This window comes from Zeus faber (assembly GCF_960531495.2).
Source record: "Zeus faber genome assembly, chromosome: 15".
Taxonomy (NCBI): Eukaryota; Metazoa; Chordata; class Actinopteri; order Zeiformes; family Zeidae; genus Zeus; species Zeus faber.
Genome location: NC_137194.1, coordinates 16,224,976 through 16,252,859, shown reverse-complemented (window position 1 = coordinate 16,252,859; position 27,884 = coordinate 16,224,976). Strand labels below are relative to the sequence as shown.

Genomic DNA, 27,884 nt, shown 5'->3' with positions numbered 1-27,884 from the left:
GATGTGGGTGCTACCATTGTGAGTCACGGTTTATGAGTACACTGTCAGAAACAAGTGTGCACAACTGATTCAAGCCATCATCCAAAGCACACTGAACGCAAACGCCAGGACATACCAACATTGGACATACCAACACTGTCCACAGCATTTGGCCATCATGGTTGTGATAAACTAGCCAGAGAGCCAATTATTATGAGTCATAATGCTGATATGAAGGTCATTATTTGGATAGTAGAGAGAACCGAGAACCCTTTTGTCCCACGTGTACTTGGAGAAATTCCACTGGAAAAGGCCACGCCTGCTGGATCTATCGCTTCAACAGCCAGATAAAATCCCCAAGCTAAATTGAACATTTCCCCTCAGTTAACACGCCTTCTTTCTCGGGATAGTCTGAAAATAAACCCCCTTCACAAGAATACATAAATGGAAATATAGAAACCAGTCACACATATACACTATACAGCTAATACAGCTTTATCTCTGCCAACAAAATATATTTGTATAATTTACAAAGCAACAGTATATAAATTACTTCTATAGTAGAGTGCTGTGTGCATAAAATTTTAACTTGATAACGAGACAAGACTGACTTAACTATAAGCGACAGAAAAGGAAATACCTCATTATGGTCTAGTATGGCTGCGTTTAAACTAATGAGCAATAATCCCACCATTTAGGAACAGGAACTATAACCCTTTAATGTGGCTGGTCATTAAAGACCATGCAATGTACCCCACAAACCTGGGGCTCCATAAATGAGCCTTTACGCTCCCTGCTCTAGTGCTTTTTAAAATGTTCTCATTACAATTAGCCAGGAGCAAGACATAAAAGGGGGCAGTTAACCTGAAAAATGATGGTCAAGTTACCAGGAAGCAATTATCCCATGATGCCTGATGGCCTTCATATTTGACACATTATAACAAGTACAGCTTAATTTTCATATTATATTGAACAATGTTTTGTTCTCAAAGCTCATCATTATTCACAATGGAAGAATAAAAAACATATATTTTTAATTTTAACCTATTTTTGACGGTTAGTATACTTGCAATTGTGTTTCCTATTGAAAGCTTACACATTTCAAAAGTCCTATTATACATTGCAATAATAATGTAATTATACGCTACATTATATTATACATGGCCTTAAACTAGAACCACTTTTTATGTCCAAAGGGCCAATTTTTTTACAAAGCTGATTCCATTCATTCCACCCAATCAGGTTTATAGAACATGAATAAGGAAGTGAGCCACTTAAATAAGACCCTAAATTCAAGTTATATGGAGTCATACCTCCAGGACTATGTGTCTGGCTCCATTTCAATAAAACAACAGACCCGAGGGACGGTGATCCGCCAACCATAAACAAAGTCTGAGACCGTCTTCCCCTCGACAGTTGACAGATGAATTTCCCCTGTCCTCATAATTCAAAGATAGGCCTTAATTTGAAGGTGTGCTCACGCTTGCGACGACATCTGTTTGCCAGAGGTTTATACAACAATACAAGAAAGCGAGAGAGCTAACCTGCCCTTTCATTGGAAGCAGATGTGAGGGATCCATTTCCTACTATAATAAGAGGTAATTACAGGCATCGGGGCCTTATGTGTCCGTGTGAAAATGCACTGAGCTCAGGTGGTTAATCAGTGAGACAAGCCAGTCAGGTAAGAGAAGGCAGTGAAACCAGCATCATGGTGCGTGCGTGTGTGTGCGTGCGTGCGTGTGTGTGTGTGTGTGTGTGGGGTGCGTGCGTGAGTGAGTGCGTGTGCCTCATCGGGGTGCTAATAGACAAGCCAGCACAAGCCAGTTCATGACCTTTCACTGGAAAAAGAGCAGAAAGAAGGTTCATTTGAGCCTCAGATTTCACCAACAAGCTTACGTCATGTCTGGATGTTGACAGTTCTTTCCAAAAGGGTCTACTCTCTCTTTCTCCTGTACTACAGTACTTCACAACCGTGCTGTCATTTTTGGATGAAGCTAATCAGATTTTCTGTGTTTTGCTCACATATTGAGCTGTCCCTTCGTACAGTCATGTGAGGCAATAGTGATTTGTTCTGGACTTATTTACAAATATAGGCCATGAAGGGCTAAAGGGAGGAAGGGGGAGCAGTACCGAACGGCTCTCAGACACATAGCCACCCGCAAGGCTGGTCAGAATTTGAAAACTCTGCCCTGTCGGATCTGCCCTTTTCTTATATTTAGACACAGACACAAACAAACATCGCTGCTCCCAGGCTTCTATTTATCTCATCCAAATCTCATTTCCATTCCTTCAGCACCAGGGAAGCCCTCGTGAAACAACAGACAGCAGTTAGACATGTGCCCAAGGGCAGCACCTGCATCTGTGCCAGGGAATCTGACTGCAGTCTGGCCTTTGTGCCAAATCGCAGTCCCAGCACACCCCGGCCTCCACCCCTTGTAGCCATGACAGGGCCACAATGGACACCCAGCAGGAGGAGACTGGTGGGGAGGACAGGGCCTCTTCATCCTGGCACTGCCGAAATAGCCTCCTCCAGGCGCTCTCGGTCCCATAAATCACAAGGCATCAGTTCAGGGGAAGAACCATTTAATTACCCTTTTTAAAGTAGTAATTGCCCAACTTGGTTGGAGGTTGCTGCCTGGGTGTATATGAACTATGGAGCAATGTCTTCCCTGTCCTGGTAGCCGTTGAAAGAGCATTAGAAAGCGTAAAAAAATACAACCCCAAGTAATACCCCAACTACTTTACTTTAACTAAAAAGTAGACTTTGAGAGGAGACTACGATTTTCTTCCACAATTAATTGAGAGAGCATTTAAAAGGGGTGGTGGTAGTGGGTGGATGCATGGTGACCGATCCAAATTGTCTGGGTATTCCGTCATGAAACCCTTGCTGGATAATGAAAAGAAAGAAGAAAGAAGAAGAAACAGTCTTTAATTGTCACACGACACTCCACAACACATGCTTGCACACACACACACATGCACATGCTTGATGGTGGCCGGTGAAATGGCTCCTCTGCTTTTGACCCATCCTGGCTTGTCCTTCCTCCGGGGGCACAGCCAGGAGCAGTGGGCAGCGTACGTGGACGCGCCCGGGGACCAGGTGATAAGTGTCCATCGCTGGTCAGACGATGATGGGTGCATGTTTTTTTGGTGGGGGTCCTTACTGACGTGAGGTGGAGGAAACCCCATGTGAACACGGGGAGAACATGCAAACTCCACACAGAAAGGCTCCTGTTTTTGGAAGATAACCCGCCGGAGCACGGTGCCAACAGCGCCCCAGGCGGGAATCGAACCCAGGACCTTCTTGCTGTGAGGCAGCAGTGCAATGCACTGCGCCACCGTGCCACCGTGCCACTGTGCCATGAAAGAATCATCGCAGCATGTTTTTATCTGATAACATGGTACCTTATTAATAATGACAGCATATTTACAAAATTGTAAAGATGAGGCCAAAGATAACTGACGTGTATGATGGTTAAAATGTATTTTCCATAGGTATCCTTCCGTAGATATTCTCTTTTTAGAAAGTGTCCTACCCTTAATCTGCCGTCTTAAAATATGTGTTAGGTCGAGGTTCTATTGCTGATCGCTATCTGCCTTCTTTTGGGACAATCAGAGCAAGAATTTTCAATCACAGATTGTTTGGGTGGAGAGAAAATTATACACAGCCACTTTGGTCTGGAACTGCAGAATCTGCCATTGCCTGTGTCAGCGCAGAAACATTTAGCTTCACTAAGCATGACAGTTACAGGAAAGACTATTTTGGGACCCTTTCAAACCTCTGGACACATGATGGATGCTAATCTGCTTATATAAATGGTTCTCGACCGTGGAATCTTCTCAATCCCAAAACAATTTGATGGCAACAGGAACCAACATACCACCGCTCACACCTCAACTCCTTTGACTCATGGCAGTTGCATCTACAGTAGCTATTCTATCAAGGCCATAAATGTCAATATAAGTAAACGCAATAGGATCAAAGTCTATGATGAGATCTGATACACGAAAAATAAAAGGGCTGTTCTCATATTCTTGTAAAATATTGGATGCCACTCAATGTGTGTGTTGGAAGTGTTTTCCATAGCACAACCAGATAGCTTCTGAAATGGAAGCTGCCCTTCAAAGGCCAAGACGGAAAATGGAAAATATTATCAAACGCGCAGGTCTTGACAGACTGTGATGGAAATTTAAATAACATGGTCCAACTGCGAGGGAAAATAAATGCAACCTCGCGTTGGACTTTCATATAATTGTGCACCGCAAGGTCCGAGGGGAATTTATTAATCTCTTGTTCCAACATGTAGTTCACCAATTTATAACAATATATGAATGCTACTGGGCAGCTTTTGCCGCGGACCACAATTACCAGATTGCAAACACTCGTAGGGAATTTAATTTCTTTGTGGAGGAAATATAAACTGGAAATATATGCCTGTGCGTGATTGCTTTAGAACAGGGGATTACTGAAGGTGTACAGAGGGGGTTATTAAAGCCTTGTTGGTGAGATACGTATATCTACATGGAAAATTATCGACCAAAGTTTGTGGATTCACAAAGCCGAGCATACTTCAGAGAGTAGATATATTTAAAGTGGAGGAGAATAAAAATGAGATAGGGGAAAAAACAAACATAGTGGGCTATTGCTTTGGCCATGCGTAGAACAGGACATGCCCTGGATTGCACACAGGAAAGCCTGAACAAACGTTGCTACAGGGGAAGTGGGCTCTTCTTGTCCTGCAGATAATTCCAGGTTTCATTTCTCAGACAGGATGACGACTCCGCACGGGCCAAGCGCTTTAGCCCATCAACAATGGGCAGCGCCAAAACAAGTCTTCTGGTAACACCTTGACCACACATCTACTCTGCAGCTCTAAATATATCTCACTAAATTTTTTTTTTAAATAAATCACTTGGCCAGATTTCCTCCTTTTTGCTCGCCAGGATGTGGCTGAAAACGCCCACAGAAGATGAAGTCTGAACACGATCTGAAGACACCGCGGCTGTGATAAGAGCAGCGGCTGCATTTGCAGGAACTCGTTCCACCCCCAGAGAAAACTAGCCGAGGGAGCGACAGGGAAAGTGGGGGGGAGTGAGAGAGAAAAGAGAGAGATTTATAGTTTTATCCAAAAGGAGACTTCTCCTCAGAACATGGTGCATACTGCACAAGAGAATGAGATGTTGTGTTTAGAGGGGCAGCTGCTGACACGCTAACACGGAACAGACCGGTCTCGCTGTCTTATCGGGAATATGAACACATATGAACACTTTCATATGAAGGGCGACACAGAAGCAAATTGGGGTGTATTTTAGAAGTATTGGCTTCAAAATATGTTTTAGCAGCAGTGTACTGTATATCCTATGTCCATCATATCAACGCTCCTCGGGCAAAAGGTACGATACCAATTTGCATTATGTTTGCTGCTTCTATGCCTGTGCTAAACATTCCAAATGGTGGATGGGAGATATTTATATATATTACCTCAATGGAAAGCAGTGCTGAAGTGTTTAACAGCAACTAAAGGGTATTTGCAGCTTCTTAGGGTTAGGAGAAGAAGAACAAATGAGCCATAGAAGGCAGCTTTTCTTTTCCACGTGTAGGGACTTGTCTTAAAAGGAAGTAAAGGCAGTGGCCTCAGATCTGTGTGGAGATCTAAGTAATCTTAAGCTCTTGTAAGACCAAGGCACACAACAAGCCCGTGTGTAAACTATCTCCACACCACATGAGTGGACATCTCGCAATAGTTGACTGTATATTTGCAATCGCATTCGCTAATGACAAAAATGGAGATTCCACTCACAACATCCCAACCAACCAACCCCCCCACACACACACACACGCACGCACACTAACACACTAACACAAACTCAATCAGGTATTATAAAGGGAGCTCAGGCTAGAAGAAGGACCACTATAAACGTGCTAATCCATTCAGTCTGCAACACTTACACAGAAAAGCCGACCAGCCCCGTTGGTGCAGCTGTGTGAAGGGAGGGGCCGCGCAAGACAATGCATGAGCGTTGTGAATAAAGTGGGTGATTTTACATCCGTGACAGAAGAATGGACAATTAAACTTTCAATTGACGGCAGACAATTCATTAGAAAAAAAGCGAACAACAGTAGCTTAAAAGGCAAATTGCAACAGTTACAATAAGCATTTCAGAGAATCTCTATCTCGCAAAGAATGGCTGTTACGTTTCCCCTCCAGGTGGGAACAGACCAACAAAATGACGGTTCGCAATGGGAAAAATCTGTGGGTTTGTAAATATTCAGCATAGGGTTGTAAACACTATTATTTAATGATACACACCATTAAACACCCATCATTCTCCAATCTCAAATGACTCTCGCTGGCCTCAGTTCAGAGACTGATCGAAGACACTGCCTTAGGGCAACTGAAGCATGCATGAAACTTTTTCTGACTAATGGCTTCCTCCTTCAAAAGACTGATTGGTATGGCTTTGTCCTCAAGTCATCTTATGACCTCACCATGAACTCTGTTGGCTTTTAGGACACCGGTAGCTCCATAAAAAGTAATAAGGACCAATATATTGTTCACTCCACTAGAGCGACCTTCGCCAAAGGGCGGTCATTAAATGCAATTTTGCCATTCAAGGCTCCCCGCATCCCTGTGGGTGGATTTGCTGCAGAAATGCTTTTTATTCAAAGACTTCTCCTCAGTCCTGCAACAAGAACATCCTAAGCACTGGCCCTAATTAACACAATTCATTCTGTATCCATACCTCCAACCCAAGTAAAATCAAATATTAAGACATGTCCACCGTTAAATATTATTCTTTTATCTGGAATTGCCATTATTGGAGGATGACGGTTCATAAAGGGAATTTATGCAGTTATGGACGAAAATTATGGCAGTCGATTGCAATACTGTGAAACTGAAAAGACTAAGACAGTGTGGAAGTCAGACTGAACCTGATTCCATCTCACTGTTCAGCAGCACCACCCAATCGGGAAAAGATAAATGGTTAGGGGTGGGGGCGGATATCTTAGTTATAGCCTGATAGCTAAGGTGTGGTACAGAACAAAGGCCTTGCAGAGTTTGCGCAGTCTTGTTGGGAGCGGGTTGGTGCGTACAAAGCGTGGAGTCTCTAGTCTCCAGTTGCAGCAGGCTGCACCAGGGGTATGTGGGCTCATGTCAGCACATGCCAGGCGCTGCCGCCGCTCCACCAGGGGTGCAGCTGTGTTTGCCGTCTACTGCTCTGTCCATGATGGACGTGGCATGCCTGAAAGCTGAACGATCATGCCACCGCACAACACAAAGTACACAAAGTAGGACTCTCAGGAAGAGCAATGACGACATTGACATAGACCTTTTCAGGACATTTCCACTGCATCAATACACTCTATCTGCAATTACTGGTTGTTTAAGTTGTTGCATGGTGATCCTGCGGTGCTCCAAAAGTTTGGACTTAACAGCTTTTAGATTTACTTCAGTAAAGTATTGAGCGTAAATGAATAAATGCTAAAAAAATTTTGGGATTGCAAAAAAAATGTAGTAGACGGTCAATCAAGCTCCATTAGGATGAGCAGAGAATGTCTCAGCGCATAAGAAAAGGTTCAGGTGAATTATAATCTGTGATGGTATTTACTAAAGGTTTCAGCATACAAAAGAGAAGTTGAAGGCAAAAGACATTAAGAATAAGCGAAGGACAAAAGAGCATGTTTTTATTTTAAGTTTGTATGTGGCAGTGAGTGCAACGCCCTTACCAAACTATTTGCCAATTTGCAGACCTCGCCATCTGCAATTGGACCAAATATCACATGGTTGGTTGGGTCACAGTTCATGGGATGGGGAGCAAAGTTCAACGTTCTTTTCCGATTCATTTAATCGCTTTGAATAAGTATTGAGTCTCCTGACAACAGTGGGAAGCGGAAATTTCAGCTGCTCTGTTCTGTTTAGAAAGGTTATTTTGTTTGTAGAATGGGTTTAATCCTGTCTGTAAATGAATCATGGGGATTCCCTGCTGAAAAGCAGGACAGAGTCAGGTTCAGAGTCCTCACCTCCCTGACCTCCATGCAGACACCCGTCACATCTCACTGCAGAGTCAACAAATGTCAGCCAGCCTGCGCTCCATATGTGCCACTGTACTTGAGAAGGGGCAAAAGCCACTTCAGTGCCCCATTGTCCCATCGGCCCAGCCCATTGTCCTTTTTCTCTCTCTTCAGGCTATAACTTAACAAAGCAGTGTTTACTGAGCCAAGTCTTCTACCAATTATCTCAATGGGCCAACGGAGAAAGAGAAGGAGGAGGAGGTGGAGAGAGTGAGTGGGGGGTGGTGGGGATGGTCGAGGGCTGACCTTCTTGACTGTTCAAACTGTGGAATGGGGCTGGTGTTTGCACTACTGTGTGCTCTACAACACCTCGGTGTCCTCATTGACTCTGAATGGGAATTAAAACACCAGGTAGTCCAGACCTCTCAGGGCAAAGCACCACGCAGAGAAATTGGCATCCACCCCCATTGTAAAGCACAACACAATCTGAGCGGGACTTATTCATCGAAATCAAGATCCTGTTACATAATATCTCTGCTCGCGTTAAGAGGGCAGCCACAGATTGAAAATGAATGAATAAAAAAGGCTTTATTGGGATGGCCGACAGCAGCCTGGTAGCCTGCAGAGCCAAGAATCCTGGCTGCCCTTCCCCCGACCCCCCACTCACCCCCCAATGAAGTGGACAATCTTGTGGCAGTCTGGTGGACCAAATAGTCAGCAGTATCGCATGAGGTTCTGACGTCACACACCCCAAAAGCAAGTTGGCAGCATGATGTGGTTCGCATGATCCGGAGAGACTAAGACAACTGCCTTCATCAACACTACACACAGTTGTAACAAATAGTAGTGACAAATCTCAATTCAAATACGAAACGGTTAATTTCCATTGTTTGTTCCAAAGTTTGGTTTTGTCCTTTTTACACTGTTCTCGTATAAATTGTATCCATATAAAAGTGTCAATCTCCCCCAGACCAACTACTGGCACTTTGCAGTGGGATGTAGAGATTCAACCCATGACGACATTGTATTGATTTTGACTGTTGAAGTTGACGGGAGTGACCCTGACATTCCGTCCCATTGAATGGACAAACCCAAAGTAACACTAGTACATGCGGCTAATTCAATCAAAGAAACAGACAGGCCTCCCACCCCTGTCAGAGCTCAAACCCATAACGCAAGAAGCAGATGCTCATGGTTCCAGATAATTCAATTAAGTCGGTATTGTCTTTCTCTGTAGCTGCCAGGGCAGTGGTAAAAATTGGGAGGATCTCATATTAGCTCACCGGATGACACTCTGGGGATTTGTTTATATATATTTTATGTACATCCCAATTGCTGTTGATACATAGCGCTTAACTTTTATGTGTGGCTGGATGATATATTGTTATATATCGATATTGTGATATGGGAGTAGATATCATACTGTTAACTGTATACTGCTAAATGTCAAGCATCAAGCACATGGCTTCGTTAAATGCTTCATTCAACATTTTTCCAACGAGTCTTCTTTATTCAACTTTATCCACACATGGCCATGCATGTCCACCGGCAGGCGAAACCGAGAACCTCCCGTCCTCCTGTAATGATGTTCCGTCATTAAAAACGCTTAGCCCTGTGGTCAAATCACAACAACAGAGTATCAGATACCTCTGCCATGACAGCTTTGTGTGTTGGAGGGCAGACGGGTGAAGAGAGAAGTAGAGAGCCAGCCTATTCTCAGAGCCAGACCACCCGTCTTCTCCTTTATGATTCATGTCACGGATATAGCGGTGTATAGACTGAGTTGCTATTTCGATCTGAAAGGTCACTCACTTTAAAACAAGTGCGTGATTACAAATCAGAATGACAGTGGGAGCCAAATGAATCAAGCATGGGGCTGCAAGTTATTTGTCAGACAGACATTCCTATTAAGTGCTGCGGCTTTTAGGTGTAATATTATGGGAGAAAAAGCATAATCCAATTATATTTTTTATTATGTTTAATACCCTAGCGGCCACAGTTTCATCGATTTCCTAATCATTTTCTGAAAGGTGGTTTTGTTTGATTTAACACAAATTATATCATGTTGCTCAGCATGTTGCTATAACTACAAAAACTACACATCATGAAAACCATGTTAACATTGCAATGACCAGTAGTCTCTGCAAATGCAATGCAAGGCACTTTCTCAGGATTGCAGCGTGGCTTGAGAAAGTTTTAGAAAGTTTGAGAAAGTGGCCTCAGAGCCCCTGAGACCACTATGAATAGCTGGTTTCTGGGGACAGAATAAGACTCCATGCTCTAGTTTGTCCGATTCACTTTTAACAGCTACACTATAGTTCAGTGCAGACAGATGTATATGTGGCGGTGCGGACATGTGGAATCTGTTATCATATGCTGGTGCACAGCTATAGCACAGTATTTACACACTGTGATAAATGGGATCAGCAGCGGTGCTCTGCCTATAATTGGACATAGAGGCGGCGATTTGCAACTTAAAAATAGATGGATAAATAAATAAAAGAAAATAACACAAAATAAAAAATATATATTGGTATTTTTTTGTAACAAAAATATATTTTGATATATGTTTTCCATGTCAAAATGAAAAAGTAAAAACAGTGAAATAATAAAATATATTTTTTGTTGTTTGTTTTACAATTTTCACTTGAAAGCACTACATGAAAACCTAAATAACCCCGTTCGTGAAAGTTCATGAAACAAGAAAAAAAAAAAAAAAATGTAAAAACACAAGGAAATCCAAAAGCAGTGACTGGCACCACAGTTACCTGGCTTGCGAGGACCAGGCAGAGGATAAGTCCACAGATCCGCGTCCCCATTTTCCACCGACAGTCCGTCCGACCCCGCACAGGCTGCTTCTGCTGGGGCGGAGGGGAGGAAAGGAAATCCCAGGAGGGTCCGTCTCTTCCTCGGCCCCTGGTCTGGGGGGAAAAGTGTGCCCGCCCGGCCGGCCTCTCTCTCTCTCTCTCACTCGGTCTACCTCCCTCTCGAACGCTGCCGCTGACCGCGAAACTCGGAGGGCTGCTCGGGGTCCCACGCCCGGCGGGACTTCATCCACAGGTAGTGATCCTTTCAGTGGCTTGACTGGAATTAAACTCTCGGCAAAGCGTGTGCGTGTGCAGTGTGTGTGTGTGTGTGTGTGTGTGTGTGTGTGTGTGTGTGTGTGTGTGTGTGCGCAGTGTGTGTGTGTGTGTGTGTGCAGTGTGTGTGTGTGTGTGTGTGTGTGTGTCCGCGCCAGTGGCTCCTACTTTGGAAAAGTCGGGACTTGACTGAATGGCAAGAGCTGCTGCTTGGAGGAAAAGGCGGACCGGACTCCGGGGGAGGGGAGCGCCGCGGGACGGGACCCGGAGCCAGCCGGCGACGGAGCCCCGGGCCCGGACGCGTCGCCCCCGAAAAGTCGCAACGAACGGCGTCGAAGGCGCAACGCGAAAATGTGCTTCTCGAACGTGCATTTTAAAAACGCAAAAGCTGCGTCGCGACCGGGTAGCCATGACCCCCCCCCCCACCACCACCACCACCACCCCCGCCCCCCCGGAGACCCATGCCTCAACAAAGCTGAAAGTGGCATTGTTATAGATTGAAGTATCTTTTTCCAGCAAACATGATGTCATATATGTCATATGTATAAAACAATTGCTATGACGGCATAACCTCGCCACACGGCCCTGTGACGGCTTACCTTTCTGGAGCGTGTCGCGGGTATAGCGCCCTGGAATTAACTGACCGTTAGTGCCCCCTATCGGTTGTTGTGTGGTATTACACCATACGGGTGGCAGATGTGCGGTATGCAGTGCAGCATGAACGGGCCGCGTTTCTCCAAAATAACTACAGTTCCAAGTGTGAAGTTTGCTAGACTACAAAATATAGCGGTTTCGGGTTTTTTTTCCCGAGGGGCCCTTAAAGTAAAATAATAGCAATATTTGCATCGCACAGTTTTTCCTCTTTCGTTTTTTGATTGTTTGTTATGATCTACCTGGTGAAATATAATTTGTTTTCCATAATTTGTTGTTTGTTCTACTTATGTGTTTTTATTGTTTCGTGCATTTGTTATTATTCAGTGTAGTTTTTTTTTTTTTTTGTCTCGGTGTGTTTTATCTCAGCTCACATGAATCTATGTGTTATTATGGCTTTTTGCTGCAAACTAAACTTCCTTTGATGGACAATAGAGAACTGAACTATATAGTGTATACTTATACTATAGAATACTACTGCTACTACTAATTATAATAATAATAGTATTCATTATTATTCTTATCATTAACAACAACAATAATAATAACAATAAAAAATAAGCATAATCATAATAATTTATAAACGCCTTTCAAGCAACCCACTGACACATGGACACTCAAAAAATAGTTCTCAGGTTTGTGTCTAGGTCATATAATATGGCCTCTAATTGGTGCACAGAGCCTCTCTGAGATATCAGCATGCAGCTGCTACCAATTAAAAGCCGAGCCCAGAATGCAAGTAAAGTGGAGTGGACCTGTCTCTTTCGTTTTCCTGAACAGGCTAAACGGAGGATGAACTGAATAAAGCCAGCCCCTGCTCCTTTTACCAATCAACTTATCTCAGAGGAATAGGCCTACATGTACAATGTTCAATAAACCTCTTGAGGCTGGAATTCTAAATGTTACCTCATCAAAAGTACAGGCCTCTGAGTTGGAATTTATTCCATGCATGCTATTTGGTTTTTCTGGGATGCGAGAGTCAATGGGGGGGGGGGTTTCTGCATGTGGCTTACTGGTGCTTGAGAGAGCAGACAGAAAGCAGCTCGGTGACCACAGTCGTGCAATTAAGGGACTCCTCCCTTGACCCCCCCTGTCAGTTAAAAAAATAATAATAATTAAAAAAAAATACTGGGAAAAATGTGTGTCAAAATCTGTTTTTTTCTGGCACAGCCTTCCCGCCTATTATATGATTATAGCTCCCAAATGCGATGTAGCTCACAACAAAGTGCAAAGTAAGCTACATCCACATGTATTGGAACACTACACTATGCATGCAAGACTGCCTGCGTGTTTACAATACCAACTAGGAATTAATACGCAATACGATGCATAATCTATGCCAAATAATACACACCATCACCTCCTCCTGGCTTTCAGAGAAGGGGAGCAGAGGTATTTGAATACACCATGGAGAGATGCCACAAAATTCATGTTACACTGAGGCCGTTGGATCCCATTCAATGGCCATAGGAGCACAACTCTAATGGACTGGGACGGCACTTGATGTCCTCAGCTTATTTTCCCTCCACTAACCTCGGGAGCAGTGAGCTGAATATGCCCCCGGTCGGGATGCTACGTGGTCGTTATTAGATTCAGACATGCGGTTTAAGGCACAGGCTTCAGATGACTCATCCCTGTTACGTCAAAATTACCATCGCCAACTGGAACCAGTTCCATGCAGCTGTGCGAGGGAGAAACCTCTAACAAAAAGCAGAGATCGGCTACAGCTTTATGAAACGCTTCCTCCCCCAGTGGAAAACATCCAAGTAGTCAACGACTCATAGACGTGGGAGGAGTTTTGATTTTTTATTATAAATATAAAATGGGAGAGGCAAGATTCACAGGGTACAGCTTTAAAATGACATTGATCACCACCTCTTTTGAATTGACAGCATAAATTGATTATCCAAAACCACTGAGAACGGCAGTATAACTTTTCCCCCACACACACTGAAAAAATATCACTTTAACAAAAACGGTCATATAAAAAAAACAAAAACCTTGAAAAATACAAGATTGTCGTCATTCAAAATGGTTCTCTGTGCAGTCGAAAGGGCTCAAGCCGGAGTTTGTCTTTGGGTCGGGGTCTGAAAGTACAAAGGTTTGCGGAGGAAGTTGAAGGAGCCGGGCATCTGCTTGAAGTGTCCTTTGGCCGAGTTTTGAGCCACCTCGTTGGTAACCTGCGACACAAAAGCAGTGAATTATTTAGGATGAAAAGCTTTCCATGCAGTGACTCGTGTGGGGTTGACTCACCATCATCAACATGGTGACCAGGTCATCGACGGCGGCGCTTTCCTCCAGGATACGATCCAGGATGTCCACATACCAGGAGCCGGACAGGGGGTCTCGCCAGGACACAAAACCTAGAAAGGTCCACATGGTCAACGGAGGTGTTCGGTTTTTATGCTGCGTTAATACTGGGACAAAACAAACCCACCTGGAAAGGTGGAGTATGACACCAGGATGTCGCACGGCGTGGGTAAGGAGGCCCTGGCATCGGTCTCGTCGGACATGCTAAGGGAGTCGCTGCTGGACGACGTGGGGAGAGCGTCCGTCTGGTCGTCCACTCCGCCCAGGGACGGCCGGACCTCGTCCGGAGACACCTCGAAGCCCATGTCCTTTTCACCTGTTTGTAAAAAAAAAATAAAAATAAAAGAAACTACATGTTTTAAACATAGAAAACTCAAAGACAGGTATAGGCCCAGGTTGGGTTCCACACATCAGCGGTTGGAGTTACCTCCTCCACAGGCCTGGATGAAGAACAGTTTGGGTTTGCCCTGCAGGGACGGGCAGTGTTGTCCGTTCAGGTAGGTGGTGATGAGCTGAATGGGGACAGCCGGACCGTCCACGCCGTGCACGGCACCAGGGAAACGGTTGTGGCTCACCTACGGACATTAATAATTCTGTACTGTAGGTATACACATGGTCTCCGGAAATGGCCTTATTCGCCTTTAATCTGAAAATGTTCTCCCAAAAACATCTGCCTGTTGGGTCTTTTTTATCTCTCGGGAATATACATAGAGCAAAACCACAGACTTTATCTGGAGAGTGCGTTGACGCTGGGGAGTTTTTCAAAACGTATAGAAAAACTTTGATATTGTTATTTATTGAAGAGTTATCTGCTTGTTAACTCACTGATTCACTGTTCATCGTACATTGACCTGTATTTTGTTGTTTACTTTTCTTGTTCATTTTTAATTTGAATTGTTTCTTTTTAGGTTTATTGTGCAGTATATTGCCATTTTTTTCTTGTTCATCTCGCATTTTCGGATATTTTTTTCTTGTTAATGTGTTAATCGTTGAGAATATTTGTTTTGTTTATTGCTCATTTTTGGGTCTAAATTGGTGTATATTGCCAATTTTTCATTTTTATTTTAATTCTGTTACTTTATTATTATTGCCTATTGTTATGTGAGCTGCTGTTACATGTCAAGTCAAGTCAAGTTGATTTGTATAGCTCTTAATCACAATACAGTCTCAAAGGGCTTCCAAACCCACATTTCACATACAGTATTTATCCTAATGGGATTCCATGGATGCCTCGATAGTAAGTTATCTCCACAAGTAACAGGCTCTAGAAATTTACTAGAATATTGAACTTTCTGGTGCCTTGTTGTATTTATTAATGTGGTTTTATTTTAAAGGAAATACCTCAGTCCCATGAGACAGTATGATAACCACGCAGCAGTCGTACTGAGAATGGTCCTTCTTGGATAAAGCCGATAGCTCGTGTCTTATTTGCTGAAATGAAAAAAGAAATGGGGATATAACAATTTTTTTTTCACAATACTAAAAGCCATATTTTCTGTAAATGTATCAAATTCACATTCAAAACTTAAGTCTTCCATCATTTACTTCTATAGAAAAATGACTTCTATCGATGTATACTACTGGCCTGTTATTATCTATTAGCAGATAAATGGACAGGAAAGGAGGCAATAGTGTGTGTGTGTGTGTGTGTGTGTGTGTGTGTGTGTGTGTGTGTGTGTGTGTGTGTGTGTGTGTGTGTGTGTGTGTGTGTGTGTGTGTGTGTGTCCTCACTTTATATTTCAGGTTGGTCTTCACTTCCACAATAAAGTTGAGTGACTTGAATCGTTTCTCCAGCTTGTCACGGTCGACATTGGACCCCTTGCGATTGCTCAGCTGGCTCTCAGGTTCAAACTCCACGTTGTTTATGATCAGGCAGTGTCCGCACGGGCTGGCATCCATTTTATAGGTCTATAGGAAAGTACAGAGAAAGGAAAGACACAATGTGAAATAACCCAGAAAACATATTTTACCTGGAAAATAAAAAACTTTATTTACCTGAATACTATCTCGTCTTTTTCTCCCTGTTGGCTTTAGTGCTATGTCCTCCCTCTCAGGTGCTGTGAAATAATTAAATTCCCTGTTAAACACTCAGAAAACACCATCATTTTAAACCTCCTCTTATTAACTTGTAAATCTCTTACAAGGAGTAGGAGTGGTACTGAGCTTTGCGATTGGACGAATGGGGGCCCTGTCTTTTGCATTCTTGTCAACATCCATAGGAGAGGCTGTGGAAGGAAACATACACACACACATGTTTGAGCAGAAAAACAATTAAAGAGTCATTCCATGAGATGGGTGCCATTTGGCCTTTATATTCATTTATTGGCAGTAAATAACTGTAAATAAAAAAGCAAAACTGAGGGACACAAATAAAATATCATATATTTATTAACAATACTGTTTTTATATTTTATTAATATGTGCTGCATGGATGGACAAACAGATTTACTTCTGAAAATAATTAAATTGTGACGGTAGTACGTATTTTATTCTGTAAAATTTGTGATTTAACTTCCATATACAGACACTAAAAGATAAACAGGAGTCTTTGGAAAAGACAACACTATGATTTACTTTACTTAAGATTTTCAAATGTAGTATGTTAATAATGAGCTTCAAATGAATTGTTTTAAGCTTGGCAATCATGTTGTCAGGTAATATTGCGTTTTACAGACTTCATTAAATCTTGTGGACCCAAATGGGCTCCTTCCATGGAACGACTCAAAAGGAGAGCAGACATCGGACTGTGATAAAAACCAAACAAACACTCACAAACTGGTAGAGGGTGTAGCGCAGGGGGAACAACGTGATCGGGCGGTGGTTGATGAGCAGGCTGTCCCGGAGCTTCTCCAGCTTGTAGGAGCTCGGCCAGGGCATGCTGGCCCGTCTCACGCAGGCACTCCAGGAAACAAGGGAAGGCCCGGCTCCCACGGGTCTCCAGGTCCCGGACCAACTGTCTGGCCTGGTCCCGCCTGGTTCCTGAGCTCTGTAGACGGAGGGATGGGGGCGTTGCTGATGATCAAAAGCAATAACCATAAATAAGAATGTACATAATAATGTACATTACTACGTACATGCCATGTACTTTACCACACCAGCTTTTATTGACTGAAACACACGTGGCCGTATACACTCACTTCCTTTCCTCATAAACTAGATCTACTGGTTTTCCCACGTACGTGATCTTAATGGTAGAGGCCTAATAAAGGTGGAATCAAGGATATGAAGGTCTTCTTTTCAACCTGTTCACACGTCTCTGTTATAACTATTATGAGTTTGATTTTACGATTTCATTGACTAAATTCACTTTAATATCTTAAGAGACCTAATCCAAACTAGCTGATGCTGCGGTATCTATTCTAAGTGCACACATAACTTAATGTAAATATTCAAATGGCAGGAAAAATGAATTACTTTTTATTGTTCTTATTTTTCAATATTAGCAGTGTTATCATTTGATTCATAGAACTTGGAAAATATGTATTTACTTGTATCTCATCAATCATATCCTGGGTGAACACTCCCTTTTCCAGCAGTCCATCGTACAGCTCCGATGGGTCCAAGTCTTTCACAAGACTGGTCCTGTTTCGCTGAAGAGCATTCTTGTGTTGTCCATCCATTCTGCGAAACAAAGCCCGCGACATAATATTGATAATGATGATAATTCTTCAAAAAACAACAACAACAACAAGAACAACAACAAAAACACGTCGCACGGGGAGAAATACGCGTTGGTTTCGACTCGTACCCACTCCACCCGGTAACGTTTGCCACTTCCTTGTTTACATCACCGCGAGACCTGATTGGCTGACTCGGGTGGACCGGAAAAAAAAAACAACAAAAAAAACCCCCCTCACTGAAACGTTTGATAATACTCACGCTGCGTCCCGCGGCGGGCGGACCGGGTGAAAACACCGCTGGTCTTCCCGCGGCGGCGCAACGTACGGATACATCCAACGCCGGTTAAATGTGGGGAAAAACTCGAACTCCCACAATGCACCACCAAGTCGCTTCTCCCCCCCCTTGTCGGGATCGTCTCCGCTGTCGCTGCGGGACGCTGCGGCTCCGGTCCCCTCCGCCCCGGTGGGTTTTCTGACGCACGCCCGACAGAAGACGCCCCAAAAGGAACGAAGAGCAATATGTGGATGGAACTGGGTGAACCGAGTCACCGCGTCAGGTGAACGAATGCGTGTATTAACGTGCCGTCGACCGCGCTAGCTTAAACGGCGAGCTAATAAAAAAAAATGTCACACACCTCCCCCGAGCTCTTTGTGGAGAATTGAACGAAGGTGCAGAAGGAACGGGCTTGGCTGTCTTCCATTTTCTTAAAGTCAAATTCACAAATATGCGTGTGCCCTTGCCATGGCATTATGAACTGATAATGAATGTGGAATACCGCTAGCAGTCACACCTAAAGGCGCCGACGACATTCAGATGTATTTGAGCTTGAGTTCCAGTCCCCCAGAGCCGCTCAGCAGCGCTCTGTTTCAGCGTGTTCTTTTGCGTCAACGTGCCCTGTAACCTCAACACACCCCTCCTCTGCTTGTGGCAGCTGTTAGATGAAGATAAAGGATGTCACTGCCATTCGCTGTGGCGGCGGTGCTCCTCCTGGTGCTCCTGGCAGGCTGCGTTCACCCCGCCCCCGAGGTGGACCCCTACAAAATCCTAGGAGTGACCAGAAGTGTCAGTCAGGCCGAGATCAAGAAGGTCTACAAGCGCCTCGCCAAAGAATGGTGATGAGCGTGCGCGGCAACTTGTTTTAAAATGTTTTCTGTAATATTTCAAAATATTATATTCATTAGTGTGTGTTTGATTCATTAAATCTTCATTCTTCTTGTCAAGGCATCCGGACAAAAACAAAAACCCGGAGGCTGAAGATATGTTCATTAAGATCACCAAATCCTATGAGGTTGGATTTACCTTTTAGCTAGTTTTTATAACACACTTAAAGTTGGGATCCATAAGATTGGTTGATTGGTTGATTACACTTCATTCGAAGCGTCAATGTTTATTTTCACCTAAATATTTTGCTCTTAAATAGTCAAATTTTTGCTGCTTTTTCAAATTCATCATGGCTGCCTTTCACTACTTGTGTGTACGGGACCACGCCACCAACAATGGAAACCACATATAGATGAGCACGTTCATCATGCATATTTCTTAATTAAGACTTTTTCTTAAAAGGTAACGGCAAAAAAAAACCTGGAATTTTTAACAAAAAATTACCTTGTGGATAACCACTTTAAAACAATGTACCAGCCTCTATAAAAGGACTAATGCTTGAGTCTTATCATGTGGTCGCTATTCAGCCTATAAAGATTACGATTATCCACATTATTATTCATATGGACGTTTCTTCCAAACCGTTAGATCTTATCCAACGAGGAGAAACGCTCCAGCTACGACCGCTACGGACAGACCGACGACACCCAGCCGTACGGCCACGGCCAGTACGGCCACCGCGACAACTTCTACTTTGACGAGTCCTTCTTCAACTTCCCCTTCAACAAGAACAACCGTGACTTCGCCGACGGCAAGTACACGCTGCAATTCAACCAGTACGTCAACGATGTGGTCCCCGACAGCTTCAAGAGGCCGTACCTGATCAAGATCACCTCGGACTGGTGCTTCAGCTGCATCCACATCGAGCCCGTCTGGAAGGAGGTGGTGCAGGAGATGGAGGCGCTTGGTATGGGACCAGAGATGAACTATCAACTCATCTTATATCGCATATAATTTATCACTTGATTTCTGTGGAAGAGAATAGGTGATGAATTGGTGTTATTACACAAATGAATTGGTTTTTAATTGGTTATTAATGGTCGGTTTACACGCTTATGTTCCATTTGTGCAGGTGTGGGCATCGGCGTGGTGGATGTGGGCTATGAGAGGCGTCTTGCCAATCACCTCGGAGCTCACCGCACGCCGTCCATACTGGGGGTGATCAATGGCAAAGTCACGTTTTTCCATCTCGCTGTGGCCAAGGATCTCCTCAGCCAGTTTGTGGAGGACCTGCTGCCCCAGAGGCTGGTGGAGAAGGTAACTTTCAAGTTTAAAAAATGAAAACACAGTTGGGATCACAGGTGTAATGAACGATAATCATTTAATATTGAATACCGTAATAATCCCAAGTATTTAAAGAACAGGTCCGTAAATTCTGTAGGAAATCATTCTGGAAATAATGAGGTAAGTACAGTCAAATGATATAGTGAAACAAAACATGAAATGTATGTGGGCTCATGAAATATACATTGAATTATAATATATATAGTGAGGAGTATACTGTATTTATAGAGGAACATAATTATGCACATCATAACACCGAAGGTTCTTTGCCTGCATAAGAAATCATCAAATTTGGTGGAGGTTGTAGGGTGGAAAGGCACTTTGAAGGGATGAGTCTTGGCTGATGGAGCTCCTATGCCGTCCCAGATTAGAGAGGAGAAGTCTGGGGTGGTATCTTTACTCCTGCGGGGATATTCTCTCCTCTGTCATTAGTTCTACACATTGATCTATGTGTTACAGACGCAGAACTGAACTAGAACATGACATGGTACATCTACGGGTGTCAGATTGAGACATTTTTATTGTCTGACTCAGGTCACAGACACGAATGAGCTGCAGTTCCTGAACAGCTGGCACGAGGTGAACAAGCCCCACGTGCTGCTTTTCGACCAAGTGCCTGTTGTTCCTCTGCTGTACAAGGTACATTTTATTTTGGAATATGCTCCTCGGTCGCCATTCCCAGACCTCCGCACTCATCGGTTGTCCACCCTTCTCCTCTCCATCTGAGCAGCTGACGGCGTTTGCCTACAAGGACTACTTGCAGTTCGGCTACGTGGACCAGGGCCTCTCTGAGACGGCCAGCCTGCTCAAGCAGTTTAACATCAACACGTACGCTCCCACCATGCTGGTCTTTAAAGAGAGCACGGACAAGCCGGCCGACATCATACAGGTAAGGTATTATGTTCTTTTATATATTCCCTTTCAAATTGCGCCCCTATTTATGATTGTTGTGATTTTTGCCGCTCGTCAAAACTAGGAAAATATTTAAAAATATTGGAAAAATTTGTATATTTGTTCCCTACAGGCCAAAGGAATGAAGAAGCAGATTATTGACGAGTTCATGTCGAACAACAAATTCCTTCTCGTTCCGCGTCTGGTCAACCAGAAGCTCTTCGACGAGCTCTGTCCCGTAAAGCAGTTTCATCGACGCAGGAAGTACGCCATGTGGTCTTATTTCTGCCTATAAATTGATACACTTTTTAAAAATGTATTGGAGTTTTTACCTTGTGTGCTTATTTTAGGTACTGCGTCCTCCTGATGACGAGCGACGAGGAGTCCTTCTCCTCCGGAAACCAGGCCTTCCTCTCCTTCGCCGCCACCAACACTAAGGAGGTGCTGCGGTTTGCCTACGTCTACCAGAGGCTGCAGCAGCCGCTGTGCGACATCCTGATGCAGAGCAAGGAGAGCGCGCCCTCACCTCCACAGGTACACGTGTGAAGATAAATACTTTATGAATAATAAATAAATAAATACTGGATAGCTGGCAGAGTCTATCAATTTTATGATTAGGCGTGAATAATATATTTTATTTTATTCAATTTTCTATAGTGTTATTATTTAAAGTGGGAATCTAAACATCGTCTAGTGGTGCCATACGGGTCGCCCCCCCCCATGGTTCGGCTCGCATGTGAAGCGTGGATCAATTGCAAGATGTAACCATCACAGTGAAATACAGTCTTACTGCCGCAGTTACTTTTTAAAGTAATAATTCCATAATTCTTGATGCAGAGTTGCAGTGAAAGGAAGATAGACAAGGCAGATGCATTCTGTGTTTTACTCTGAAGCAAATGATTGGTTCACAGTACATCGCACTACTTTACAACATGTCGTGAAGCAAATGTTGCCGCCATGTGTCTGTTCGTCCGCCATATTAGAGTGGTCAAAATCCGCTAGAAAACAACATACGACCATACAATGTGTATTGAGGGACGCTGACTTTTCTACAAATTCAACTGTAACCCACTTAATACTGAACTGATTTTCATGAAATTCAGTTTGTTCTAAACGTGAGAAATTGAACATGATACTGGAATTTAATTCACTGAATGCACTTTTTAGTGTTAGTATTGAATATTTTATGTATTTTCAGATTTTATTTAAACATTGGACACCGTTGAATGTTGTTTTCATTTGAGGCCATGGGCAAAGGTTCTTCATGTTAATTGTTTTACAGAATAATGGAAAGCAAAGTTATATTTGTCTCCCTTTTTTTTTTATTTTAATTTTAATTTAAATTTTTTCTCCTGATTCGAAAAATGATCCGATCCATGACTCAAAACCATGGTACGATCCGAACCGTGAGTTTTGTGATTTGTCGCACCCCTAACATCGTCTGTGTTGGGTGGATTACTCCATACGTCCCAGAATTCCTTTTGAAACTGCATTTTCTTTACTCGAAAGTATGAGGGTGAGGATCTGTTGGTTTATTTTCTGGTTTTTTTTTGGTCACTTGAAATAGTCGGGATATTTTTTTCTTCCGTGAATGTGGACCCCGCCACCAACAATGGGAATAGCATATAGGGGGGCGCATGTGTAACTCAAAGACTATGGAATGGCTGTTTCTTATGAAGTTAGAAATATATTTTTTTCACAAAATGTTACGGATTAATTTAATACAAACACTTGGATCCAAATAAAACGTGACTTTGAAAAGGGGTTGTTTTCCTCACCACAGAGTGCTGTAGGGTGCTTCTAACATGTCTCCGTGCAGGTGGTGATCCTGGAGCGGAGAAACGCTGCAGGGAAAATCCTTTACAAGCCAGTGACAACTTGGAACGGCAGCGAGGAGGAGAAGGAGCTGCTCCGGGACGAGCTGCTGCGTCTACAGAAGGATCCCTCCATCCTCAACTTTGACGCCATGTTGCCTGAGCTCAACAACGAGTTCGCCTCCGTACGTTCTACTCACGTCATTTGGCAAAATTACAGATTACATTCTGAGGCGCACTCTGGTATCAATATCACACTTAATATTTTATCTATTATTTTATTAATGTACACATTTGAATTACATATTGACATCATTTGCACTGAAATGTGCCGTACAGAAGATGGTTTTGCTGGTGTCAGTGTCCACTCTTTAGGGACCCCTAGTCGGGCACATTTCCCCGGGCCGTGGACTCAGTTACTCGCTGTGCCTGCCCCGTCCTCGGGGCCGGGCGCTCGGGCGCACAACAGGCCCGCCTCCGCCCGGTCCGTCAGAAAGGTGGAGCTTGAGCGCGTGCGATATACCTGAAAGATGGTGAACTATGCCTGGGCAGCGGCATTTAAAATAACATTTTGTAATTGAAGAATGTTATTAACAGGTTCAAATGGCTCTCATAATATACGCAATATTTTTTATAATATACACAATATTTTTTATAATATACGCAATATTTTTTCTGACTTTTACGCTAGTCGACTAGTCTTAGTTTGTACTTCTGTCTAAACGTCAAGGAAATTAGACGTTAGGAACTTTCTAGTTTGTACCGGTAAAAATTAAGTGATATTCAAGTACTTTTAAAGCAATTTCATCTTATATATGACCTGTTGTCTTTTTCAATAATTTATTTCCGAAAAGATGAAGATATTTGACCAAATTACCTTTTATTTTGTGTTTTTATCTTAACTTGTACTTGGCCTAAGCGTTATAGAAAAAATCCCAGCATTTTTTGCAGGAATTAAGGCCAGGTTTAAACACATGACATTCAAATTAAAATATTTGTTAGAACATGAGAAATAAACAGAGAAATTGAATGAAATTATCTTCTTTTAAAGATGTTTCTAATCAGATGGATCTATGCATCTTATGATTACCTCTCTGAAGTCGTTGATGATATCCTGCATAATAACTGGTGAGTATGGTTAGTTTGTCATTTGTACAACAATGTCATTAATATTTATATATATTAATGTTTAAATCTAAACACTGAAGTTTATCATGCAACTACAGTATTTGTTTTCTGAGGTTTTCCTTTTGCACGCCGATGAGTTGCATGAATATTTAATTATATTTATTTTATCATCTTAAACGATGATTTTATATATAATCTGTTCACAGAATTCATAATACCATTTCACAGATAATGCTCTAATGTGTCTCCACCTGTAGTTGATGAATACACACACATTTATGTATACTGAGCTTTGCTGAAAATATATATATATATTTTTTTTTTATTCAGGCGTGAGATGATGCCCCTTCTGTCTCTGATCTTCTCCGCCTTGTTCATCTTGTTTGGAACAGTGGTGATCCAGGCCTTCAGGTGGTGTTTATTATTATTATTATTATTATTGTTATTATTATTATTTGTTTGTTTATTTGTTTGTTTGTTTGTTAATTTTTGATTTAATAGGTTGGTTTTTTTTTTGTTGCTGCATTTGTCCAGTTAGATCAAAAGATGGCAAAGAACGAAAACATAAATTACACGTATTATGTATTAAATGAGCCCTATCCACTATACGACTGTCATTATACAGTCCATCAATAATTATTTGAATTATCATTTACTAGAGATGAGGATGAATTGCGACATTTATTATAATTTCAGTTTGTTTACTCGCGGTGTCAACAGCTAGGGGCTGGAAAATAGAGTGCTCTTTTAACTAGTATTTACCCATAAATTTGACCTTACTAATTTGTTTAGCCTCAGGGAAATATAAAAGCAGATGCTTCCATTTTTGGTGATTTCAGTGACTCTAGTGAAGATAAGCAGACAAAGACGAAGGCAAAGGATGGAACCAAAGCAGAAAATGGGTCACCGGGCGCCGGCAGCACTTCAAGGCAAGCCTGCCATTATATTTTCGACATCCAGGTTCTATTAACACAAGGATTTTAGACTGTTTCTAAATGCTTATTTTGGATTGCAGTCGGCCTCCGAAAAAGAACTTTGTGGAGGTGACGGAGCTGACGGACATCACCTACATCAGCAACCTGGTGAAGCTGCGTCCAGGACACATTAACGTGGTGCTCGTCCTGACCGACGCCTCCAAGAACATCCTACTCAGCAAGTTCGCCCGGGAGGTCTACTCCTTCACCGGGTAACAACAACCTCCCTTCAGTCTTAGTTTAAGTCCAATTTTTAAAGGGACAAACTGATGTATGTGAATTGGGGCTGGGCGATTTGGAAGGATTTGCTATCACAAGGAATTTTACACAATATCAAAATTTGTCACAACGATATACGTCTCAACGCCTTGTTAAAGAATTCAACTCAGCTTCATGACATCTAACCATCTAATGAATACATAAAGATTATTGACACAGCTATGCAGAGGGACAGGTGCGTAGAACTGAAAATATTAAACTATTCTAGACTTGCTTTATTCAGTACATTTATAGCCCTTTAAATGCAGTTACAGTCTTTACATAATTTAGCAGAGGCTTTTGTCCAAAGCCACTTACAATTTTTCATACACCAATGGATGCTGCCATCAGGAGCAAGTGTCTTGCTGTTGCTTATACTACAGCATGCTAGCTGGAGTAGCTGGGGAGCGAACCGGCAATCTTCAGACTACTAGATGTAGACAACCCACTCTACCCCCTGAGCTACTGCCCTCACAGTCTCTAACTATTTAGAGGCCCAATCAAAGCCAGTAATAAACAACGGACCTCATAACGCACAAAATATCGTCGTTATTAATATAGACAACAAAATTGTGTGATTTTACAACGGTGGCACTGGAAGACATTCTGACGCCCCAATGTAAAAACATTTTTTTTTTTACCCTTTAGGAGCCTGACGCTGCACTTCTCCTTCCTGAACATCGACAAGCACGGTGAGTGGATGCGCATGCTGCTGGACCACACCCAGGAAGCCATGCGCAACGACACAGACGAGGAGGACGAGGGTGGCGGCCGCGAGCGCAGGACGGACTACACGGGCTATGTGCTGGCGCTCAATGGCCACAAGAAGTACCTGTGCCTCTTCAAGCCCGTCTACACCGGGGAGGACCTCCTGCTGGACGCCAGGTCCTCCGAGGACGAGGGCGGGGGAGGGGGCAGGAGATCCAGATCCAGATCCCGGGACGACCACCACCCGCCCACGCGCAAGTCCAGCCGCTCGTCCCGCTGCACATCCACGCTGCAGATCCACCACAAACTGGACCGGCTTGGGCTGTGGATGGAGCGGCTGTTGGAGGGCACGCTGCCGCGCTACTACGTCCCCGCCTGGCCAGGGCTGGACAAGAGAGGCCCCAATAAGTAGGACCGAGGAGCAAGGAGTCCATTGTTACACTCTAACTGGTCTTCAGCACAAGTTAAGGGCCAAAACATACCCTACGCGAACACGATAACGCAAACGCAAATGCTGGTTGTACAAATTGTGGCGATAATACATCCGACTTTTACCAGGGGTCCGCAGAGAGCAAATCTGATCTGGTCTGATCTTGTAAAATGACATTGAGCATATAGGCAAACAACAACACCAACAACAATCACGAGCAAACGCGGAAGTGTGCCATCCTGTACTTATTTTACCGGAGAAAAAGAGAAAATACATAGACAGGTTGTTTTTTTGTTTTTTTTTAATGAAAATATGAGGGATTTAAGATTTGGGAGGCTCTCTGGCAGTTCCCTGTTGTGGCTCGCTTATAGCGTTTTTTGTTTATCTTGCACTTTAGATATTTATCATTTACAGGTAAACTTTAAAGCTGCTACAAACGTATGATGGACTTCAGTGCAACTACTGTGGTACAGACTTCCCTTAATGTATTTCTAATAATTCCACTTTAAGCATGCTATTATAACCAACCTGCTGCTGCTACGGCCATTAAAACAGAAAAAAAAAACAACACAAAACACTGTGGTCACTTATAAACTTTTAACCTTTTTACGACATCAGTCATATTGCCACAAACTGATGTAGGCAGGATAATTCTTGTTACCATCTTAGTCTTGATTGATGAGTACTGTGAACTGAGATGCATGCCTCTCGCACTGGATTTTCTTTGCCTCATTTGTTTTTTCTTTTTGTTTTTAAATCAGAAAGTATTTTCTGAATGCTTCCTTTACTTGCCTGTGCAATATCTAGCAGACAGGACTGCTGTGATGACTATGCCTTCTTCATCGTCGCCTTTGGCCGTGATTTATCGTATTTGTCCTTGATATGATCGAGAAAAAAAGGCAAAACTATGTATCAAAACGTAAGCTTTGGTTTTGTCTTTTTTTGTTTTTCAAATTGAGGTTCAAAGTTTGTTATGGTACGAATTAGGAGTTTTCAGGCAGCCTTATTTAAACAACTTAACTAAGCCAGTACATTTATGTAGCAAACGAGTTGTTTCTGAGGAATGTTTTGAAGTGGCTACGATGGCTGTTGACTTCTGTTGTTCAGTTATTAACTAAGGATTAATTAATTTATATTCTTTTGCAAAGAAATGTATTATTATTATTTCCGACGTTGTCATTCATGTCAATACTGTGAAATGTAGATATTGTATATGATCATAGTTATCTATAGATCTATGTATTTTAAATGGAAGGTCGGTTTAACGTTGGATGAATTTCGCGAAATGCAAATGCTGTGGTTGTGTGTGTGTGTCTTTTACATGGAACTAAAAAGAGAAAAGAGATTTTGGCTTTTCACTGATTTTTTTAATTGCATCTCCAAGTCGTGCATAATCCTCTCGCTGGTTATGATAAATGCTTAATAATTTCAAATTTCACAAAAATGATACTTGACTTTATTTTTTTGATACTTGAACATTACATAAAAACATAACCAGAGCTGCATTTTTATTTGTCTTAGCCATATTGCTAAGATACAGCCCATTCTATCCAAGAGTGATGCGGGGACCATAGTTGCATT

General features: G+C 42.8%; 3 protein-coding genes across 17 annotated transcripts in view; 1 reads left to right on the top strand and 2 right to left on the bottom strand.

Annotated features, from left to right (window-relative positions):
• The window catches only part of hspg2 (heparan sulfate proteoglycan 2), a 92,319-nt gene extending 81,158 nt beyond the window's left edge, over window positions 1-11,161 (bottom strand). For all 15 annotated transcript variants that reach the window (XM_080015041.1, XM_080015052.1, XM_080015053.1 and 12 more), the window contains exon 1: window positions 10,762-11,161. In XM_080015041.1, coding sequence (XP_079871167.1) covers window positions 10,762-10,812 — 51 coding nt within the window. In that variant the 5' untranslated portion in view covers window positions 10,813-11,161. The remainder of the gene's footprint in view (window positions 1-10,761) is intronic.
• A 2,400-nt stretch (window positions 11,162-13,561) lies between these two features.
• casp9 (caspase 9, apoptosis-related cysteine peptidase) lies at window positions 13,562-18,391 on the bottom strand. Its single transcript, XM_080015709.1, has 11 exons — window positions 18,290-18,391; window positions 17,523-17,655; window positions 16,807-17,020; window positions 16,176-16,259; window positions 16,030-16,091; window positions 15,766-15,942; window positions 15,376-15,465; window positions 14,462-14,609; window positions 14,162-14,350; window positions 13,978-14,087; window positions 13,562-13,904 (listed from the first exon to the last, which is right to left on the bottom strand). Exons 2-11 carry the CDS (start codon window positions 17,652-17,654, stop codon window positions 13,782-13,784), a joined length of 1,329 nt encoding a protein of 442 aa, XP_079871835.1. The 5' UTR covers window position 17,655; window positions 18,290-18,391; the 3' UTR covers window positions 13,562-13,781.
• Window positions 18,076-27,648, top strand: dnajc16 (DnaJ (Hsp40) homolog, subfamily C, member 16). The gene is made up of 15 exons (XM_080015708.1): window positions 18,076-18,211; window positions 18,587-18,767; window positions 18,877-18,943; window positions 19,405-19,723; window positions 19,889-20,073; window positions 20,635-20,739; window positions 20,831-20,989; window positions 21,125-21,255; window positions 21,342-21,525; window positions 22,811-22,990; window positions 23,857-23,933; window positions 24,264-24,344; window positions 24,773-24,862; window positions 24,949-25,119; window positions 25,814-27,648. The coding sequence occupies exons 2-15, from the start codon at window positions 18,607-18,609 to the stop codon at window positions 26,283-26,285; spliced, it is 2,382 nt and encodes a 793-aa protein (XP_079871834.1). The 5' UTR covers window positions 18,076-18,211; window positions 18,587-18,606; the 3' UTR covers window positions 26,286-27,648.
• Window positions 27,649-27,884: the final 236 nt, after the last annotated feature.

Bases quoted from the DNA above. Each gene is read 5' to 3' on its own strand.
- casp9 (XM_080015709.1), bottom strand. From the start codon at position 17,654: ATGGATGGACAACACAAGAATGCTCTTCAGCGAAACAGGACCAGTCTT. The intron at 14,351-14,461 runs GTAACTCCAACC...TTTTACAAACAG, and splicing joins CATCCAGGCCTGTGGAGGAG to GTGAAAAGGACATGGGCTTC. The intron at 14,088-14,161 runs GTGGGTTTGTTT...GGACCTTTCTAG, and splicing joins GTCATACTCCACCTTTCCAG to GTTTTGTGTCCTGGCGAGAC.
- dnajc16 (XM_080015708.1), top strand. From the start codon at position 18,607: ATGTCACTGCCATTCGCTGTGGCGGCGGTGCTCCTCCTGGTGCTCCTG. The intron at 19,724-19,888 runs GTATGGGACCAG...CCATTTGTGCAG, and splicing joins GCAGGAGATGGAGGCGCTTG to GTGTGGGCATCGGCGTGGTG. The intron at 24,345-24,772 runs GTGGTGTTTATT...TGGTGATTTCAG, and splicing joins GTGGTGATCCAGGCCTTCAG to TGACTCTAGTGAAGATAAGC.